At 58.3% G+C, this 20,276-nt stretch overlaps 1 protein-coding gene across 1 annotated transcript in view; it reads left to right on the forward strand.

Annotated features, from left to right (window-relative positions):
- Positions 1-20,276, forward strand: part of LOC149869944 (dedicator of cytokinesis protein 2-like) — a 107,967-nt gene that overhangs the window by 3,836 nt on the left and 83,855 nt on the right. Inside the window, exons 6-19 of the mRNA XM_090035178.1 lie at positions 139-235; positions 444-592; positions 738-870; positions 954-1,108; positions 1,675-1,756; positions 2,351-2,486; positions 5,290-5,365; positions 6,021-6,100; positions 7,030-7,155; positions 8,667-8,791; positions 9,860-9,958; positions 10,624-10,696; positions 11,894-11,997; positions 16,805-16,994. Of these exons, the coding sequence (XP_089891304.1) occupies positions 139-235; positions 444-592; positions 738-870; positions 954-1,108; positions 1,675-1,756; positions 2,351-2,486; positions 5,290-5,365; positions 6,021-6,100; positions 7,030-7,155; positions 8,667-8,791; positions 9,860-9,958; positions 10,624-10,696; positions 11,894-11,997; positions 16,805-16,994 (1,625 nt within the window). The remainder of the gene's footprint in view (positions 1-138; positions 236-443; positions 593-737; positions 871-953; positions 1,109-1,674; positions 1,757-2,350; positions 2,487-5,289; positions 5,366-6,020; positions 6,101-7,029; positions 7,156-8,666; positions 8,792-9,859; positions 9,959-10,623; positions 10,697-11,893; positions 11,998-16,804; positions 16,995-20,276) is intronic.

Consider the following 20,276-nt stretch of genomic DNA (forward strand, 5'->3'; position numbering starts at 1 on the left):
CAGAAGTGCGACTGCCCCTCCCGGGCGGCTGGTTTTAAGGAGCGGGAATTCAAAGGGGTGCAAATACGGTGCTGCCCTGGATCCACCCTGGGAGGGTCTGTCAGTGCCCCCCAGCTCACCCGCGATCCCCCACCCCAGGGCAGAGGAGACTGTGGTGCCGCTGGAGATGCCGCTGGTGCAGGAGATCACCACCACGCTGCGGGAGTGGGCTGCCATCTGGAAGCAGCTCTACGTGGTGAGCGCCGGGGGGGCTTCTGGGAACACAGCCCCGACGTGAGGGGTCTGCAGGAGCCGCGGGCACTGGCTGTCCAGGATGGGCTGGGCGAGAATTGGGGCCCTGGAGGGACGGGGCGAGGGCTGGCAAGGGCCGTGCGGGGCTGGAGGTGCCCTGCCACGGGGCCCGGGGCTGGTGGATCCACGTGCCCATGCCCACTGTGCTGCAGGCAGGGCAGAAGGAGCGGTACAAGCAGGTGCAGAGGATGATGTGCGAGCTGATGGAGCGTCGCTCGCAGCTCCTCTCGGGGACCCTGCCCAAGGACGAGCTCCTGGAGCTCAAGAAGGAGGTGACCAGCAAGATTGACTACGGCAACAAGTGAGAGCGGGAGCTGCGGGCAGGGCGGGGGCCGCGAGCCGGCTGCAGGGTGACCCTCGCAGGGGAGAGGGCTGGACGCTGGGCCAAGCGGTGTGGGGGCTGGGGGCTGCCATAGCCATGTCCGCCCCCACTGCGGCCTCCGCAGAATCCTGGAACTGGACCTGGTCGTGCGGGACAAGGACGAGAACATCCTGGACCCTGACAGGACCAGCATCATCAGCCTCTTCCAGGCCCACAAGCGGGCCACAAGCCTCATCAGCGAGCGCATCCAGGAGATGGTGAGAGCCAGCCCTAGCCCCAGCTCCAGCGCGGGCTCCCTGGCCCAGGGTCCTGGGGCAATCTGACTTGCCACCCTCCCCAGAGCTCCCAGCACGGCGAGCTGGGCCTCAGCGCCCACCTGGCCTCTGCGCCCTGCCACAGCCTCTACCTCTGCGTCCGCAACTTCGTCTGCAACATCGGGGAGGAGGCGCAGCTCTTCATGGCGCTCTACGACCCTGGGGAGCAGCGCATGATCAGGTACCCGCAGGGCGCCCCTGTGGTCCTGGGGTCACCAGCCCCTGCCCTGGGCCTTGCAGCATGGTCCCAGCACCTCGTCCCCATGCAGCCCGACTCTGGCCGCAGCTCGTGGCGGTGCTGAGACACCTCTTGCACCGCATGTGTCTGTGCCCTCATGCTCTGTGCCAGGCTGGCGGACAGGGGGGTGGGCACCACTGGGTATCTGCCTTCGTGTGCTGCATGGGCACGGATGCTGGTGGTGGTCTGGTCGGGGGACCCCCACCCCACCCCGCGCCCTCGGAGGCCGGTGCCCTACAGTCCCCTGCTCTCACACACGGCGCGAGGGGCTCTGACGGCCCCACTTCTGGGCTCAGGGTGTTGTGGGACGGTTGTGGGTGCCCTCCTTGCGGCTCGGGGGCTCGGGCTGCAGCCAGGCACTGGCCGTCCCTGTGGCCTTGGCTTGGGCCCTGCCCGGGGTCCCGTGCCCTTGTCCCCGGGACGGGGGATATGGCTGCGGGAGGGGCGCTCCCCAGTGCACGTGACACCGTGGGCCTCGTGAGTCCTGACGCTCCCCTGTGCCCCGGCAGCGAGAACTACCTGATCCGCTGGGCCAGCACCGGGGTCCCCCAGGACATCGAGCTGCTCAACAACCTCAAGGCCGTCTTCACGGTGAGCTCCTGGCCTGTCCCCACTGCCTGAGCTGTTGCTGCCTCCTGCAGCTCCCCCAAGCCTGAGACACCAGCCCCTGGGCACCCCTCGTTACCAGACGAGCCCCCGCGTGCACTCCAGGAGCGGCCCCTCTGCTTGCGCAGCGGTCCCTCTGCTCCTCCCAGCCTGGGCCGGGCAAGACGAGGCCTCGTCCTTGCCGAGCTGAGTCTGACCCTGGGCTGGGGTCAAGCCAGGGCGTCTGCTGGCAGCACTTGCTGCTGACGTGGAGCATCTCCCGCTGTACCAAAGCTGGGGGGGGACATCACTGAGGCTTGGCCACATGCAGCACCCCAGGGTGGGGGGGGCTCACCCTGGAGCTGTAGATGTCCGAGGGGGCCCGTTGCTGTGCTCAGGCAGCCGAGGTGCCCCAGCTGCACTGAGCTGTGCCCGGACACCCGCACAGGGCCACTGGGAGACCAGGGGAGCCCCTGCCCTGGGCCACCCCCCAGTGCTGGCATGGCCCCAGGGTGAGGTGCGGGGTCTGCCCCACGTGGGAGCTGCCTGCGGTGCCCCCAAACCCAGGAGCCTTTCCTGAGCCCGTCTCTCCCTCCCCAGGACCTGGGCAGCAAGGACCTGAAGCGCGAGAAGCTCTTCCTGGTGTGTCAGATCATCCGGGTGGGACGCATGGACCTGCGGGACGTGCACACACGCAAGCTGAGCACGGGGCTGCGGCGCCCCTTTGGCGTCTCAGGTGGGCTGGGCCTGCAGGGAGGGGCTGTGGGAGCATGTCCAGTCCAGTCCTGTCTGAGGCAGGGTCAGCCCCATCCAAACCAGCCCAGATAAGCCCCATGTCCACCCAACACGACACAGTCACCCCCAACCACCCCAGGCATTGCCCCTGCCCCTGTCATGCCCGGGGGCCACGGCTGCCAGTGTCCTGCTGCTGCCAGGGGGGTCATGGGCGCTGCAGAGACCCCAGCCCCACACTGTAGAGGAAGGGGAAACCCCGCGGTGCAGCCCAGTCGGAGCGGGCTGCTGGCCCCCTCCCAGCTTGCATCCCCTCCCTGGGGTTTAGGAACCCGAGTTTGTAGGAAAGGGCTTTTCCAGCCTATTCAGGGGCAGAGGGCAACGCATCTGGCCGCGCCAGCCCCGTGCCGTGCAGCCCTTGCCCCTGGATCGAGCTGCTCTCCCTGCGCAGCGCTGCTCTCCTGTGACACATACTCAGCCAAGGTATTGATCCTCAGCAAATTGGACCTGGTAGGAAATTATTGATTCTAATTGGCTAATTAGCTAGGGCTGGGACCTCCAGCACCAGTAATTACAAGGTGAATTATTGAGTGACAATTGGTAATTGTGCTTGGAGCAGAGCCTGGCGGGGAGCGGCCAGGCTGACTCTCTTGGCTCCTGCTCTGCCCAGGGCTGTAGATCCTGTGGCTTGGAGTTTGGAAACCCCTCGGCCGGCTGGGAGGGGAGAAGCCTGCAGTGGAAGCAGAGATGAGCCCTGGGCCTCTTGGTAGCCTGCAGAGATCACCCGTAAGACCGGGCATGCCCCGGGGCAGTGCAGGGGATGCTGCCGCGCTTGTTGCTGACAATGCAGGGCTCACTGCCTAGAGAAAGTTGCTTAAAGGTTTCAAACCTGCTTGAGGGACAATCTGCAACTTCCTGGATCTGGGCAGAACAGACAGCAGCTGCTTGCTGCATCTGCGGTGGCTGGAGAGACCAGGGTGGGAGGCACCGGGCACAGGATTTGGAGGCAGGAGACCCATGCTGAGAGGAGGACGGGGCGCCCATGCAGAGGGAGAATGGGGAGGTGATCGCACCTCGGTCAGTGCTGCTCAGGCCACAGCTGGATGCTGCCTGCAGTTCTGGGCTCCATGTTTTTAAAAGGCCATGGAGAAGTTGGAGAGGCTCCAGAGGCAGCAATGGAGATGATGAAGGGCTTGGAAGGCAGGTCCTGGAGGAGAGGTTGGAGCTGGACAGGTTCAGCTGGCGGAGAAAGTGCTTAAGAGGGGACATGGCAGCAGTCTGGAGAGACCAGAAGGGCTGCCAGAGAGACGAGGGAAAGCGCCCGGTCTCTCCTGCTGCAGAGAGGAGGACGCGGAGCCACGGCTGAAAGTTGCACCAAAGCAGGTTTAGGTTGGAGATTCCCTGTCCAAGCAGCACGGCCGTGGGAGGGACAGACTGGGGGGACAGGGACTCGCTGGAAGGTGCAAGGAGAGGCTGGATGGGCACTGGGGAGGATGATCCAGGCTCAGCGATGCTCATGCTCTGCTCTGGGATGTCCCAGGCGTCTGGGCTGTGCTGGTTGCCCCCTTCTCCCTTTTTGTCAGGGGGTTTGAAGCCTGGGGCAGGCAGCGGGGGTCTGTGTGGGGATGGCACATGGAGGCAGGGGAGGATATTCACTAGATAGCCTCTGAGGAACCAGGACCCGGCCTTCCTTTGCAACGCTGCAGTCAAGGGAAAGGCTTCTTTGGCTCTTTCGGGATCTTTGGTTTGAGCTGCAGCACTTGTAGGAGGCGTGCGTCTCCACTGCACAAGCACTTGGCCAAGCCCGGACGACGCTGGGGCGCGTTTCTCACATGCTTGCAGGTCGTTTTAGACAGGGAGCGAGAACAGATTGACACTCTGGTCTGCGCGATGCAGGAGGCTGAAGTAGTGAAGATCTCAGCCCCTCCCGGCCTTGCTGTCTGCAGCCAGTCGGGACCTGGGGCGATGCTCCTAGTGCCTCAGGGCTGGGGCAGCTGCTTGCTTCTTCCGGCCCATCCCTGGGAACGGACCGAGCCTGGGGCCAGCCTTTCGCTCTGTCTGGGGAGCGGTTCTCCAGCCAGGAAGTTTTTCCTGGAAGTCAGTCAGAGTTTTCCATGTTTCCTCTTTCTGCCACGTGTTCCCATGCTCATCCCTCACCCTCCACCCACACCTTTATCTGGGAGCCCAGTTCTTTGTAGGTCCTTTTACTTGCAGTCACAGGGCTCAAAAGGGATTTCACAAGGTCATATCTAGCCCAGCCCAGCCCCTGCTCCAGGCAGGATCAGGCCCAACTCATCCAAGCCAGCCCAGGGCTGTGCAACCTGCTCCTGGGAGCCTCCAGCGGTGGAGACTCCACCACGTCTGGGAGCTTGCTTCAGTGCTCGTTGGGACGTCCCTCCTTTCCCTGGGGTGCTCCGGGACATACAGCCATTGACTACTACCCTCCGAGCCCGACACCCCAGCCAGTTTCCTGTGCACCTTGCAGTCCCTTCATGCAGCTGACCCTTTTTGCAGCAAGAGCGCACGCTGGCTCCTGTTCAGCTCATGGACTGCCATAATGCCCAGCCCTCCTCCAGCATGGTCCTTCTCCCGTTCTGACCCAGGAATGGCGGCAGCTCCACAGGCACGGGTTTCTCTGGGTGATTTCTCTTCCTGGATTTCACCCAAAGATATCCTAGACTGTCGTGGCTGCACCGTTCCTCCAACCCTCCAGTAGCTTTACATGCAGCCGCTAGACATGTAAAGGCATCCCAGCCCGTCTGTGTGTGCAGCCCTTGCCATCGTGTCCTGCCTCTTGTCTCTTGCAGTGATGGACATCACAGATATTGTCAAGGGGAAATGCGAGAGCGACGAGGATAAGCAGCACTTCATTCCTGTGCACCTGTGAGTAAAGCGCTGTTTGGTGTAGGGACATGGGCAGACACACCGGCAAACTCTCCCTGTGCCTGGAGAACGGCGTTTGTGCCCAAAAGCTTGCAAAGAACAATTTTTCCAACTATTTAGTTGGTCTAGTAAAAGAGATCTCACTTACCTGAAGAGCCTTGTCTGCCTGTGAGCAAAGGCCGCCCTCGTGGGCTGAGCGGGGCAGGAAAGCCAGGGTTAAGCAGGAGAGTCTCTGTTCCCTGGGAGCCAATTCAGTTGCCAGACGGGGGTTTTGTGATCCGATGCCTGCCCCCTTTCCCGGGTGCCAGACAGGCCCCGCAGCCAGGACCCAAGCACAAGAGACTGTCCGTTAAAGGGCGGCAGCTTTTAAGGTGGAAAACTTGCTCTCCTTTGCTTCCCATGTGAGCAGACCGTAGCGTTCACTGCCACAGCGTGTCCCTGTGGCCAAACACTTAGCAAGGTCCAAGGGAGGCTTTTGTCCAGCTACCAAGAGGCAGCACTTGCAGCCATACCGGTACTTGCTGCTCTGGGTTTTGGCCCATCAGAGTGACGGAGGTGCCCTGTCGGGGTCTGACCCTGTCAGCTGGCTCCCCGCCTGCCCCGTCCTTGCTCTGGTCCTCTCTCTCTGACCCCCCTGCGCTCCTGCTTTTTTCAGGGTGGCAGCGGAGAACGATTTCCTTCACAGCCTGGTCAAGAAAGCAGTGGAGGGGAAGGAGATCAATCACAAAGGCCAAGGTACTGGTGGCCCGGGGCGCTTCCCACCTGCCGTGGCCTGCGTGTCTGCCTGTCCCCCGCACCGCTCTGTCTTCTGCCTCGTGTGCAAATGCAATAGTAAAGGGCTTAATGGAGCGCCTGGACTCAGGGAAGGTGTCCACGCTTCGGTGTGGGGTTTTCTTCCCCAGGGCTAGACTTGAGAAACAGGGATGTGGGCACTTGACTTTAGAGAGGTGCTGGCAGTGGAAAGGGAAGGCTTAGCGGTGCTTCCCCAGGGGCGCGCACCCAGGATCTACCTCACTGCCTCTGGGAGGTCGTCCTGCCCTGTCTCATCCAGGCTCCATCCTGGCTTTCCAAAGTGCATCAGCCCAGAGCAGCACAGCTTCACGGTGGTTCAGAGATCAGTATTTGGTTTCTGCAGGGGCTTTAGCTGTTAATTGCCACCAGTATTAGGACCAATGCCTTAAATGAGCCTGTGAAGCCCTGGAGCACTGTCCTGTTGTACTTGTAGTGACCTGGGCCACGGAGAAGGCAAGTCGCTGCGCTGCACCATCGTCTTCATCTGCAGCCTCAGAGACGGGTTACAGGGCTCCAGCCTGAGGGGGACCAGCCCCGCGCTAGTGGCTGGGTCCTCACGTGGAGGGAGGGAGGGAATTCCCAGCAAGGGGTGGGGGAACATGGTACCAGGTCATATGAGCTTGGGAAGAATCCAGCCGTCTGCCCTGGCTGGGAGGTGAAGGTGTCTCCCTCCTTTGGGTGCTACAAGGATTCAGCCTGTGGAGCTGCTTTCTGCTGTGGCAGGAAGGCCCATCCAGGCTGGCTCTCATGCGTGTGCAACAGGCCTGCGCACCCCCAGACTGCACAAGGGGATGCCAGGCTGGGGACCCAAGCCTCTGGCTGAGCTCCCCTGGGTCCATCGCTATCCCCACCCGCCTCTCTCCCTGTTCCAGGGTTCTGGGTGTCCCTGAAGATGCTGTGGGGGGACCTGACGCAGGTGCGGAAGGACCATCCTCACCTGGTGGACCGCCACACGGTCGTGGCCCGCAAGCTGGGCTTCCCAGAGATCATCATGCCAGGTGAGCAGAGAAGGCAGCTTGGGTTGAGGTGGCAAGGGTGACCCCAAGGCCCCGTCCTCCTTGGACACTTCATGGCATCTTGCTGGGATTCACTGCGCCGAGCTGGAGGCATTGCCTGGTGTCCGTCCCTGGCCTGACTCTGAGCATCTACTGCTCGCGTCCTTCCAGTGCCAGGCTTCTAGGAGGGATAGCAGGTATGCACACGTGTGCGTGCAAGTACATGCGCGCGCATGTCTGTCTGTGTGTGAAAGTGCATGTGTATGTGAAAGCGTGTGCATGCAGGTATGTGTGCAAGTGTGTGTCTGTGTGCATGCTTGTGCACATGTACATGTGTGTGCACGTGCGCATGTCTGCACATCTGTGTGCATGTGTGAAAGTGCACATGTGTATGCAAGTGTGTAATGTACACGTGTGTGAAAGTGCACATGCGTATGCACGCATGCGTATGCGCGCATGCGTGTGTGCACGTGTGTGAAAGTGTCTGTGTGTGTGTTTTACCAGCGGGCGGGCCGACTGCCCTTCCCTTCCCCTGCTCAGCTGGAGGCAGGTGTCCTCTGCAGCTGCCTGAGCAGGGCGGCTGGGGCAGCTCAGGCCACAGCTCTGGCCCCAGGCAGGACCGCCTGGTCCCTGCTGCTGCTGGCCCTTCAGCCGCAAGGCCTGGGGGTTTAAGGCACCAGCGGTCCCTGGCTGTGAGGCTGCTCCACTTCCCATTTGAGATGTTCTGGTCCCACCGTTGAAGAGGTGCTGGGGGGGGCTGGGGACAAAGTCACCCGCCCTGGTAGAGCCTGGTCTGGGGGTGTGAGACGAGTCCCCAGGCTGCACTGCAGCATAGAGGTGTCTGGTACCTGCTACTGCAGCAGGAAGGAATATTTTTCCCCCTCTGCAGCTCCATGTGTTGGGTAGGGGGTGTTTAAGCCCCCACAGAGGTGCTGGTGCTGGCTGCAGCCCAGGCTGGGGATGGGGCTGGGCTGTGCTGGTGCTCCTGCTGCACCAGCCCCGCAGGGTCTTGGTGGGAGGGTCTCGCCCCGGCACTTAGGCTCAGACTGGGCAGTCACAGCAGCAGGTTAGATAAGGATTGGCTGGATGGTTGGGAGAGGCCGGATCCTGCCTCAGGCAGGGGGCTGGACTAGGTGACTTCCTGGGGTCCCTTCCAGCCCACTTCCCCATGCGTCTGTGCTTCAGGCATGAGTGAGGGGTGGGTGTAGGGGCCATTGGGACCCCTCTCAATCATGGCCTGAGAGCAGAGGAGTTGGGTGGCAATGCTGCGGTATTTCAAAACCAGGTGAATGTGCGGAAGGGGCTGATGCTGCTGGGCTGGGCTGGGCTGGGCTGGGATGAGTGAGTAGGACCCAGGGGGCTTCTCGGCTCCAAGCCCGGGAGTCGCTGGCACGTGCGCATGCTGGTCCTTCCCTGAACGGTCCGTTTGCAGCTGAAGGGAGAGCACAGGGGCTGCGAGGGCCGGAGGTGGCAGAGGCCTAGCCTCACTGGCTGTGCTGTGCGGTTCTCTCCAGGGGACGTCAGGAACGACATTTACCTCACGTTGGTTCAGGGTGAATTTGACAAGGGCAGTAAGAAGACCCAGAAGAACGTGGAGGTGACCATGTGCGTCTGCGACGAGGCTGGGGCCATGATGCAGGTGAGGGTGCCCGTGGCTGTGGGGCTGGCAGGCATCGGGGCATGGGGACAGGAGGAACAGCTGGTGGATTAAACCTGATGGGGCAGCAGGGCTGGACTTTCCTTTGACCCTCAAGGATGGTCACTTCCCTCAAGGATGCCTGGCTTTTCCAGAGTCTTGTACCATATTTTCTGGCATACAACCCACCCACAAATATAAAACACCTTTTTGAGAGGTGTTACATTTTTTCCCTGGCACCAAGCCTTGCTGGGGGCAGCTCTGACACGGTGGCCCCATAGGAAGTCTCAGCCATCTCCACTTCTCTCATATCTGGCTGGGGTGTCGTTAGCTGTTCGTTTCTTACCAGACTCTGGAAAGAGACCTTCAAAATGGGCTTTGCCTTAAATGCTGTTTTATCCCAGATTTCTTATCACATCCCCTTCTCCCCAGTTATAGCAACAGGGCAGGACAGGCCCAAGCGTCCACGTGGGTGTACCTGGTTGTTCCCTCTACACACACCTTCTTACTGCCTTGGCGGGTCTCCCTCGACCCCCCAGGAGCCAACCCCTTGGGCATCTCTATAGCCTACCAGTTTCCTTCCTCTTGTTCACCCACCTTTTCTCCTACATGAGCACATCTGTGGCTCATCGTCACACTTGCTTCTGCCGTCAGTAGCATTTTGACTCCTTGCGTGTGTGCATGTGTCTTTCAAATCATGGGTTTCTGAAACTGCCGTGCTTGCACCTGATACCATAAACCACCCAAGACCTACTGTGTGATTACAGTGAGTTTCCTAATTTGTGCAGCCAGGCCGGTCACGGTAGTCGGTAGGGGCTAGTACAGCTGTGGCAGGAACGCCGAGCTGGACAAGAGGTCGAGGCAGAGGAAGGAAAACCCGCTCGGTCTCGGCGGCGTCAAGCCCCACTGTGCAGTGGGGAACCCAGCCTGATCATGAGGTGGTGCTAGGGCAGCCCCTTGGTGTCTGTGCCGAACAGGGAAAGTCTCTGCACATCTCAGAGTCCAGAAAACTGGGATGCATCCTGCGAAAAGCCCAATATTAACCAACCACCCCCGCTGTCCTCCCCCCAGAACGTCATTTACCAGGGTGCGGGGGACAAGCCGGCGAGCGAGTATCGATCTGTGGTGTATTACCAGCAGCGGCATCAGCGGTGGATGGAGACAGTGAAGGTCTGTATGAGCTTTCCCATGAGCTGGCAGTGTCAGGGATGGGACCATACAGCACTAGGCCCCTGCAAACGGGCTGAGTTTCTGGGTCCCCTGGGAGAGATCAGTGCTGGCCGAACTCTGCTGGTCTCCTCCAGACCAGCCCGTAGCAAGGGCTGAGCTAGAGTCCATCTCCAGCCTTTCCGTATCAGTCTGCTTTGTACTCCTGGACGAGCGCCCAGCGCTGCCTTCAGTCCCTTTTGGCCTCGTGGCTGTGGGGTGAGAGAGAAACCGAGCTCACGGGGTCTAGGGAGGCTTGGCTGTGACTTGTGGAGGGAGCCCCTGGGTCATGGGAGACACACATGTACACAGACGTACAGATGCGTACACACTCATGTTCATGTGTGCATACATGTGCCTATATGAGCATGAATGCACAAGCATTCGCATGCAGATGCGTGCCCAGATTCACATACACGCGGGCAGAGCTGCACACGCATGGGCACATGTGCAGGCAGACATGCTTGCACACTTACATGTCTAGGCCAACACACTTCACCATCTGGGCAGCTTCCTCCCTGGCTCGCTGCCTGCCTTTACGCTCCTGTAGGCAGGCCACTTGCCCTGCTCCCTCCTCCGGGCTGGTCACACCTGCTCTCTGTCGGCTAACGCAGCGTCTTCTCTCCAAGATTGCCGTCCCCATTGAGGATGTCCACAGGACCCACCTGAGATTTACCTTCAGGCACCGCTCCTCCAGTGACTGTAAGTCTCCCTTGCTCTTACCCGGCTCTGCTGAGGACACAGGCCAGGGTGGAGGCCTCTTTCCTGCGCGAGGCTGCAGAGCTGAAAAACCAGTGTGTAGGGACAGGGCACGGCGTTGCCACATCATTCTGGTCAGGGCAGTTTCCAGGGCTTGCCACAGAGATGGGAATTGCACAGACATAGCACATGATGGAGGCAGAGGCCGTAGAAATCATAGATGTCCCAGAGCTGCGGGGTGGGCAGGGAGCTGCGGGGCACATCCTGTTGAAGCCCTGCCTGAAGCAGGATCAGCCCCGTCCAAACCAGCCCAGACAAACCCCGCGTCTGACCTTGGAGTCGCACGACACAGTCACCCCTGACATCCCTGGGCATTGCCCCTGCCCCCGGGATACAGGGGGGCTGCAGCCACCTCTCTGCTGCTGCCGGGGGTTCATGGACACTGCAGAGAGCCCAGGCCCAGGCCGTGCCCCTGCTGCAGAGGAAGGGGAAACCCCCCAGTGTGGACCAGTCTGAGCAGGGGGACAATCCCTTCCTGCCCCAGTGCAGCGCGGGGCTGAGCCTGAGCGCGGGGGCCAGACCCTCCACCAGGACCCTGCGGGCTCGGTGCCAGCAGGGGCATTGGCCCAGCCCAGCCCCATCCCCAGCACCTAGTGCCTCTGGGGGAGGCTTAAACCCCACCCTGACACACAGGGCAGAAAGGAGATGGGGGGAAACCAGCAGAAAATCCAGCTATGAGAAGTTCTGCCCCACGAGGAAGGGCTGTGGGGCTCCAGAGAGCAGGGACCAGTCCCTGGGTCTCATCCGTGTGTAGGAAGGTCGGGATGTGGGTGGTCTGATGTGGAGCAGTGAGGAGACATGGCTGGTCAGTCTGAAACCCTGTCTCCGTGCCTGCGCCCCATCAGTCGTTTGGTCACCCACCAGTCTGCTAACGAGCTGTCCAGGCTCCTTCTGTTGGTTCTTCCCTTGGTCTCTGGTCTTTGCAAAGACCTGCGTGGCACAAATCTCCCAGGCTCCTGGTGGACATGAGACCCCTCTTGGCCCGGCCACCAGCTGCCATGTGTTAATAAGAGTGGGGTGAAACCTGCCACTTCCTGCACCGGGATGATGCCCCCGCGGCAAGGCAGCGCAGAGTCCTGTCTGTGCTCGTTGTGGGCTGAGCCCAGGACTGACCTCTGGCTCTGGGGTTTTGTCTCCTAGCTAAGGACAAAAGTGAGAAGGTTTTCTCCATGGCCTTTGTGAAGCTGATGAGACCCGACGGCACGACCCTGCATGATGGGGAGCACGACCTCATCCTGTACAAGGTACTGGTGGGCCCAGGCGGATCTAGGGGCTGGAAACAGGGGAGGTCACAAGGATGCACAATCAGCCTCTCCCAAAATTTTGGACGTGCAAGGCCAGGTGCCGAAGGCAGGGTTGGTGCCCCGCCAGGCAGTGTTTCTCTGCCCCAACTGCAGTATGACGTGTAAGATCAGGTGCCAGGACATCGTTCCCTGTCGGTACTGGGGTCACGCGCTGTCCTTCCAGCATCCTGCATGGCTGATCCTGAGGCCCTGCCACACATTACACACATTACTCAATTCACCGGTAAATTGCACAATACATTTAGATCTACCGCACGTGCGAAGTAATTATCTCACCATAACAATGCCCATGCAGCTATGGAAAGAGACAGCCAGTTGCAAAGTGAGTGCTTGAGCAGGCGTAACAACTTGAGAGCTGAATTTGAACCTCCGGACCATCCCGGGGTCTGATGTACTGCAAACGGACAGGCAGACAAGGGGCTTCTTGGTTCTGGAGCTGGCTGAGCAGAACAAGTGGAAAAGAAAAAGAAATTTGCAGAGGAGAGGCATGTTTGTAACCCAAACCCACCAAAAACCTTCATTTTTGTTCCACCTGAAATGTTTTGTTTCAGCTTGGGGTTATTTGGCCCCCCCTTTTTTTGTCCTTTGTCTAAATTTAAATGAGTGTTTAGAGGAATGAGGTGGAAAGTTTTGCTTCAGAAAGGTTGAGCATTTCCAAATGGTCCCATTTTTCCAGCGGAGGCTCTTCAGGGAACGTGAGCTACTGCCTGGCTGGTCTTACCGCCAGACACGGGAAACCTCTTGGGTGCCCTTGGTCCTTGCTCTGGGGGCTTTCCATGCTTCTCCCATCTGGGTTTCTGTGCATCGATCTCTCCTTCCTTCCCCTGGGACACAACTCTTCAGCTGGAGACCGTTCACTGTTGTTTTGCTCTCGGTATTGAACTGAATTGAATTGAACTCTGCGTTACAGTTTTCTTGCTGCTTCCAGACGTATGTCCACAGGTCACACCAGGCAAAATCATCTCCCTCTCTACAGCTCTCATCTTTTTCAGATTTGCAGATTCATATCGTGTCTCCTCCGTGTCCCAGTCAGACCCAGCTGCTCTTGTTCCTCAAACTCTGCATGAACAAGGCCCTCAAGTTCCTGACTACTCTCTGTCCTTCCTGGGGACTCCCTTCTCGTTTCTTAGGATGTTTCTAGGGTAGCTCCTGTGTGTTTGTGCAGGGCCTCACACAATGGGCCTTGACCCACAGCTGGAAACCCTAGATGCTAGTGCAATGCAAATCGTTTCTTCTTTTGTATGACAAAAAATAGTGTCCGTATCTCCATCTTGGTGCGCTTTGGCGTTTTTTGTCAATTCGGGAGCTCTTGGCCATCGGAGAGGTTACCAGGGATCACTACTTGGAAGTGGCTCTCGCCAATCCCCATGCAAATAGTAATTAATAAGAACAAATGCTCATCTCAGTGGGTGTGGAAGCTGAGCCACGCAGGACTACTCTGCGGACGTGAACCCTTCTCGTGCTGTCAGTCGTCGCTTTGGGCCTGAGCAAGGCTCTGCCATCCCTGCCCCTTGTCCAGGTAGCGAGGACGGCTGCCTCATTACATTTATACACTTCCACTTCTCTATGAGGGTGCGTTGTTGGCCCAGCTCCCACTCCCAGCCGGGAGGACCAGTGCACAGATGTTTGTTTAGTTCTTGCCTTTTTTCTGGCCTGTCCGGCATGGGTAGCATCACCAAGGGTAGCAGCTCCCACAGGTACAGCTCTGCAAGCCAGGATTACGCTCTTTGCACATTTTTATTGATTATTTGGAGGCTGAAAATGGAGAGTTTCCTGATTAAGCTGGCACATGCCATACACTGGGGAAGGTCTGCGTGTAGTTTGGGGGGCAGGACAATAGAAAAGGATCGTAGCAAATTAGAAATCTGGGCTATAGCCAATGAAATCCAACAGAGGAAACTCTGCTAGATCTTTAGAAGAAGAATCAAGCAGTGCCTAGACGACGGGGACACCCTGCGTCGCTGAGATTGATCTGGATCCCTGGCTCGGCTTGAGCCCACGATGAGACACTGCTGCAGGGCCGGGCTGCGCTCGCAGCAGTATTGTAGGTGGGACGCGTCGGTGATAGCACTGCTCACCCTACGTCCAGCTCTGGGCACCATGTTTTAACCAGTGTGGGGAGAAACTGGAGAGGGTCTAACGGCAATTGATAGGGATGGTACAAGGGACCTAAGGTAATGGTGTGAGGGGAGGTTGAGAGAGCGAAGTGCGCTTCACCTGGAGGAAAGCCGAGGAAGGAGAGATGCGATGGCAGGCTTCAAGTATCTGAAAGGCTGCTGTCAAGGAGGAGGGCAGCTGTTCCGTTGTGCCAGAGAGGGCAAGACTGAGGCCTTGGGTTTAAGCTGCAGCAAAGCAGAGTTACGAGTAAATCTCATTTAAAAAGTCCTAATTGTGAGAACGGTTGGGCAGCTGATGAGCTGCTTAGGGAAGTCATGGGACTTCCTGCGCTGGAGGCTTTGGAGCATCCTACGTTCATGCAGAGGGTTGGCCCAGGTGACCCTGGGGTCCCTTCCACCCCGTGGCCCTCTGTGAGGGAAGGAGGGGGCTGCTGCCATATGACTTGCAAGCCTTATACTTATATAGGGGCCCGCTGTCACCATGCCTCTTCTCCCTTGGTCAGTGCAGCTACGCTGCATAGCTACCCGGGTCTCTGCGTGCCCTGTGCCTGGTCAGTCTCCTGTCTCGCTGGCAGCCACCTCTGTCCTCTCTGCTTACTAGGCACCTCCATCCGTCCGAGCGTTTAGCTTTCAGACTGTTTTCCATGGGTGAATTAGGATGCATTATGCTTAGTCAGACCTCCCGTAGCCTCTGCAGCAGGCATGCACTTGTGACTGACCTGCACCGCGGAGCCTGCAGGAAGGCCAGCAGTCTTGATCGAAAGCCTCGGCGGGATGGAGACTCCCCCATGACCCTGGAGAAACTGCTTCGATACTTTCTCGCGCTGTTAAGAATTTGCATCTTATTTCTATTCTGAATTGTCTGGCTCCAGCTGCAGCTCCTTACCACGGGATCATGCCTTTCCTGTTCCTGCCGCATGAAAGAGCTTCCTGGCCTCTCTCAGGTGCCAGGCTTTGTGCCTTTACCCCTGCCGGGACGGACTCACACAGGTCTCCCTCTCTCAGCCCCACCAGGACCGTCGGGCTCTGTCTCCACCATGCCCACCCTGCAGGGCTGCTTGGATTTGGCACCTACCTTCCTCCCCTCGAGGCTCTGGCCAGGGGTGTATTTAGTAAGCGGACAGCTGGCATCAATGGAAGTACTGCTCATTTTGCACAGCAGGACAAAGGTGCAAGGAAGGGATACTGAAACAATCAGCAGCCCCACATGCGCCCGTGCTGCCCGTCGGCTAGGCTGAAGGGCTGACCTCCCAGCGCAGCCTGGGCACCTGGTTTGAAAAGCTCCCTAATAACGGAGGGAGTCTTGTTACCGATGCCGGATTCCTCCATCCTCGTCCGTCGCTGCGTCTGGCCCTGCTTCTCCAGCCTGGTTTGGCAGCCCCGCAGGATCCTGAGAGCCGGCACCTCCTCTGCTTTCCATGCAGCAATTTGTCTTTATCCATTGCCATATGGTAGTCATCAGCTGTTGCAGAAGAGCTCTCTGCTCCATCGTGATACCCTCTTGACATCGGTCTTTCTCTCTTTTTTCACCTGGAGAAGCAAAACAGATTGAGCTGCTTTAGCCTCTCCTTAGAAGACCAGTTTTTCAGACCTTAAATCATTCGCATAGCTCTTTGCTGAACGATTTACAATTTTACAGCATCTTTGTCAAAGCTTGGATGCGAGACAGCATGCAGTATTGCTCATGTAACGTTCCTACACTCATGTTCACTTAAACCCCAGTATTTGTAGTCATTTGTGCTCCATGTTATAGGCCTGGCCCTTTTCTTATAAGTGTCCTTGTATGTCACTGTATGACCTTGCATTTGGTTGTATTAAAACAGGCTGTTCCCTGGATTGTTCAAATGACCCTATCTCACCAAGTGATACAGGCTGGCCTGAATAATGGACCTGCCCCACCTTTGTTTTGCACTTACATTTTTATCTCATCTGCAAACTGCGGCAGCAGTGGTTTTACATCTTCTTAAAGATCATTGACAAAGATATTGAAAAGCTTGGGACCAGGGCAGATCTCTGTCGCATCTCTAGAAATGCCTCGGTGGGATGGGTACCAGGAAATGAAGGCCTGACAAGACCATTAGATTATCTAGTCCAACCTCCTGTATATCACAGGACCGTGTTCCCCATTTACAGAGCTAACAGTTGATCAGGTAGCCAGTGGCTTTACTGGTTTTAATAGGGTGCTAATTACTTTATCAGACTGTCCCAGGGGACTAGGTCAAGCTCAAGTATATCATAGCCCTCAGTGGGGGCAGGTGACAGGACAAGGAGCAATGGGCTCCGGCTGCAGCAAGGGAAGCTGAGGTTGGATATTAGGAAGAACTTTCTCATGAGGAGGGGGGGAAGCACTGGGACAGGCTCCCCAGAGAGTCTCCATCCTTGGAGGTGTTGAAGACCTGGGCAGACAGCCTTGTCCAGGATGACGTAGCTGGGACTGGTCCTGCTCAGCACAGGGGGTTGGACTCTGACTCCTGAGCTCCCTTCCAGGCCTCGTTTTCTCTGATTCTGTGATTTCTACATCAGTCCCGATTTGTCTAGCAGCAGACTCGTGGCTTCACCCAGTATTCTGCTGTGTGGGTTGAACCCCAGCTAGTGTCTCGCTCTTTCTGATGACACGCTCCGTGTTTCAGGGTGACAGCCGGAAGCTGGAGGAAGCCGGCTGCTACCTGCACCTGCCTTTTACCGGAAGTGTGTCCGAGGCAAAGGCTCTGTCTGGTGCCTCTTTCCGAGTGAGCAGCAGCATGGCTGGCATAAGCGTGTCTTCCCGGGACAGCTTCCAGATCTCTACCCTTGTCTGTTCCACGAAGCTGACCCAGAACGGTATGTAGCAGCCCCCCTCGCTCCGGCCCGCGCGCACGCCAGGACCATTGCGTTATTCCGAGCTGTCTGGTCCCGTGTCCCTCGGCCCCTGCGTTGTATCCACAGGACCTTCTCCGTGCACCCCTGGGCACACACGCAGCTGCACAGCACACTGTGTCTTTTTGTAAATGCTGGTGCTTTACAGTTAAAGAAAATAAGTGGCTAAGTCTTTAGCTCCCTAAAGTCCAAGAGCTGGAAGGTATCAGCACTGCAGGCCTAGTGTCTCCTGGGGATATGTCATGGGGGGGCCTTTCAGCCCAGACATTGGCACAAAAGATGTCTGGCAAAGGTGTCGTGTGATGATCTCCCTGCAACCTGTGGGCGAGGAGATGTGAAAGACGAACTCTAGCACTGTTCTGAAAATGGCTGAATAATTAGCCTCAAGGGCTTTTGCAGTTGTTGTCTCTTTGGGACGTGACCCAAGATCAAGCAAAGAGATGCTTGGCTTAATTGCCAGCTCTGCAAACAGTGCCAGAGTCAGGGACGCACACCGGGCCTTGTTGTACCGATGCCAGCGCAGGGGACGGAGCAGCTGGCGCCTGCTCAGCAGAGGCCATGCTCGTTGATCAGTCACACACTTCTGTGGCCCCAGCACAGCGGGGCTGGATTGCCCCAGAGTCCGTTCCTGGATTTACCGCAGACGTCCGTAAGAAGGGGAAGTGCTACCGTCTCCGTCCTGCCAGTCACTCGGTTAGAGCAGCCAAGTCCGGCTCCAGGTAGCACCAATCTTGGAGGCGCTCCTGGCAGGCTTTCACTTACGAGGCTGACTTGAGCTGATGGCAGCCAACTGCTTTGACTTCCTCTGCTGAGGGGTCTTCTCGTTGCCTGGGGTTGTTTTTCAGAATTAAACACAGGGCCACATCCAGTGGCAGCGCGTAGGCCCTGAATGGAGGTAAGGTACCGAGGTATGAGCCGTTCATCCTGCCCCCGTCCTTGAAAAGCAGCGAGTGCAGAAGGTGGGTGGCCAGGGCATTGGTAGGAGCATTGCCAGATCGAGGGCAGTGATTCTTCCCCTCTTCAGCACTGGGGCAGCCACATGTGGAGTCCTGTGTCCAGCTGTGCCCCCACTACAGAAGGGATGTGGACACATTGGAGAGAGTCCAGTGGCAGGCAACAAAAATGGTTTGGGAGCTGGGGGATGTGACTGGTGAGAGGAGGCTGAGGGAACTGGTCTCATTGAGTCCGCAGAAGAGAAGACTGAGGGGGGGGATTGAATAGCAGCTGTCACCTCCCTGCAGGGGGGCTGCAAAGAGGATGGAGCTGGGCTGGTCTCGGTGGGGGCAGATGGCAGGACAAGGAGCAATGGGATCAAGCTGCAGCAAGGGACATTGAGGTTGGATATTAGGAAAAACTTTCTCCGAAGGAGGGTGGTGAAGCACTGGACCAGGCTCCCCAGAGAGGTGGTGGCGTCTCCATCCTTGAAGGTGTTGAAGACCCGGGTAGACAAAGCCTTGGCTGAGATGATGCAGTTGGGGCTGGTCCTGGTTGGAGCAGGGGGTTGGTCTAGATGTGACCTCCTGAGCTCCCTCCACACCCTCATTGTCTCTGACCCGATGATTGTGGTCGCCGGTTCGGTGCCTGGGGTGGGAGCTGAGGGGGCTGTAGACAAGCGCGGGCATGGTGACATCTCTGGCAGCTCTTGCCAGAGTAGAGCATGCACTGGGAGAGCACAGGGCAAGAGGCAGCAGACAGGCCTGGAAATAACACTGACAATTATGCCAACTGCTCCACACGGGCATCTAAAGCTAATGGTGAAGGATCAGCGGATATGCAAATACAGAGCCAAATGTTCCCTTTACTGAAAGCCTGAATTGAGCTGTGGTCTCAAAACGCTCTGAGCGAGGGCTGTGCAGCCCATGTGTCCCTGAGACCATGCAGAAAGCCCCACGGACATTTCATCGGGCTTTGCCAGCTCATTCTTCTCAGTACGTTACAGCGGTGAAGCCGTGGCTAACAACCGTGCCTCCACACTCCTGCCGCAGTGGCACTGAACCTGCTGGCTTCCTGTGATCCAAAGCAAACATTGCAGCAGCTCCCCGCAGCCCTGAAAGAACTTGGTGGGTTTTTAAAATGCTGCATTGTCCTGCCCCGAAGCAGTCCCCGCTTCACGGTGCACTGGAGAAGGGCATTTGCAGGGGTCCTGGCTCGTCCCACATGCAAGCAGCTCCTCTGGCAGGCAGAGAAGCCGCTTGTGAAGCTGAAGGCTGTGCCCCCGGGAAGCTGCCGATGGCAGCTCTGCCGAGGGTCTGTTCACAGGCAGTGACAGCAGCTCGCAGTTGGGGGGACGTGGCCTGCCGTCTCTTTGTCTGTGATAATGGCACAAGTGAGGCTGGGAGCTGTTCGGATCCAGTTCCTTCTCTCCCTGACGCACAGCTCGAGCTTCTGTAGCAATAACCCTTTATTCAGCTCCATCGTGTGTTTCTGATGTACAAAAAGGCTGGCAGCCCACCTCCCACGCTGCGCAGCTCCGGGCAGACCAGCGTGGGGGTGTCAAGGCCATGGGGCCGTGGCCTTGCTGGGAAACCCTCACTGTGGCTGAGGGCGCCGCATGGTTGACGGGCTGAGAGTGAGCGCTGCAGACCAGAGCAGGTGGTTTCACCACCTGCATGAAAGCAGCATGGGCGTGCTCCCATCCAGGCCAGCTCAAGGTTTGCCTCCGGGCTCATGGTCCCTATGGCCGGAGCTTGGGCAGATGGGGAGCAGCCTGGTCCCTGTGTGTTGCATTGCCCATGACATGGCATGGTGCAGTTGTAAGGGGGGTCTCCAGGTCCCTTTTCTAGCTGCCGTGCCAAGCTGGTCACACCTGGAGTCTCGCACACGTATGGTGCCATAGGCCTGAGCAGAGAGACGGTCGAGGGGGAAACTAGGCTTTTGTGGAGTGCATGAAACTGGAGGGGAGCAAGGATGGGGTCCACCCTCTTGTGCTATTGCACCGTGCTTGCTAGGCAGCCAGGGGCTTCCTGCCCCGGTGTGGACTGGCTGAGACGGCTTGCAGCTCCCTGGAGCGGCGAGCAGCTGCACAAGGTCAGGGTGCTCCATCAGTTCGGCGTGCACCCGTCTCTGTTCATTGCTTGCTGTCTTCCCCCCATCAAACCTCCAAGGAGCAGCGTGCCGAGCTGTCTGCTCTATGGGGCTGAAGCTGTGGGACCGTCCGGGAGCTCCCGGAGCTGCAGGCATTGCTCCCTCACTGGGAAGTGTTTCTGTCCCAGGAGAAGATCTCTTTCTGCAGCTGTGCTGGGGCCA

This window comes from Crocodylus siamensis, chromosome 2 (genome assembly GCF_052110815.1).
Source record: "Crocodylus siamensis isolate JL-2025a chromosome 2, ASM5211081v1, whole genome shotgun sequence".
NCBI classification, from domain to species: domain Eukaryota; kingdom Metazoa; phylum Chordata; order Crocodylia; family Crocodylidae; genus Crocodylus; species Crocodylus siamensis.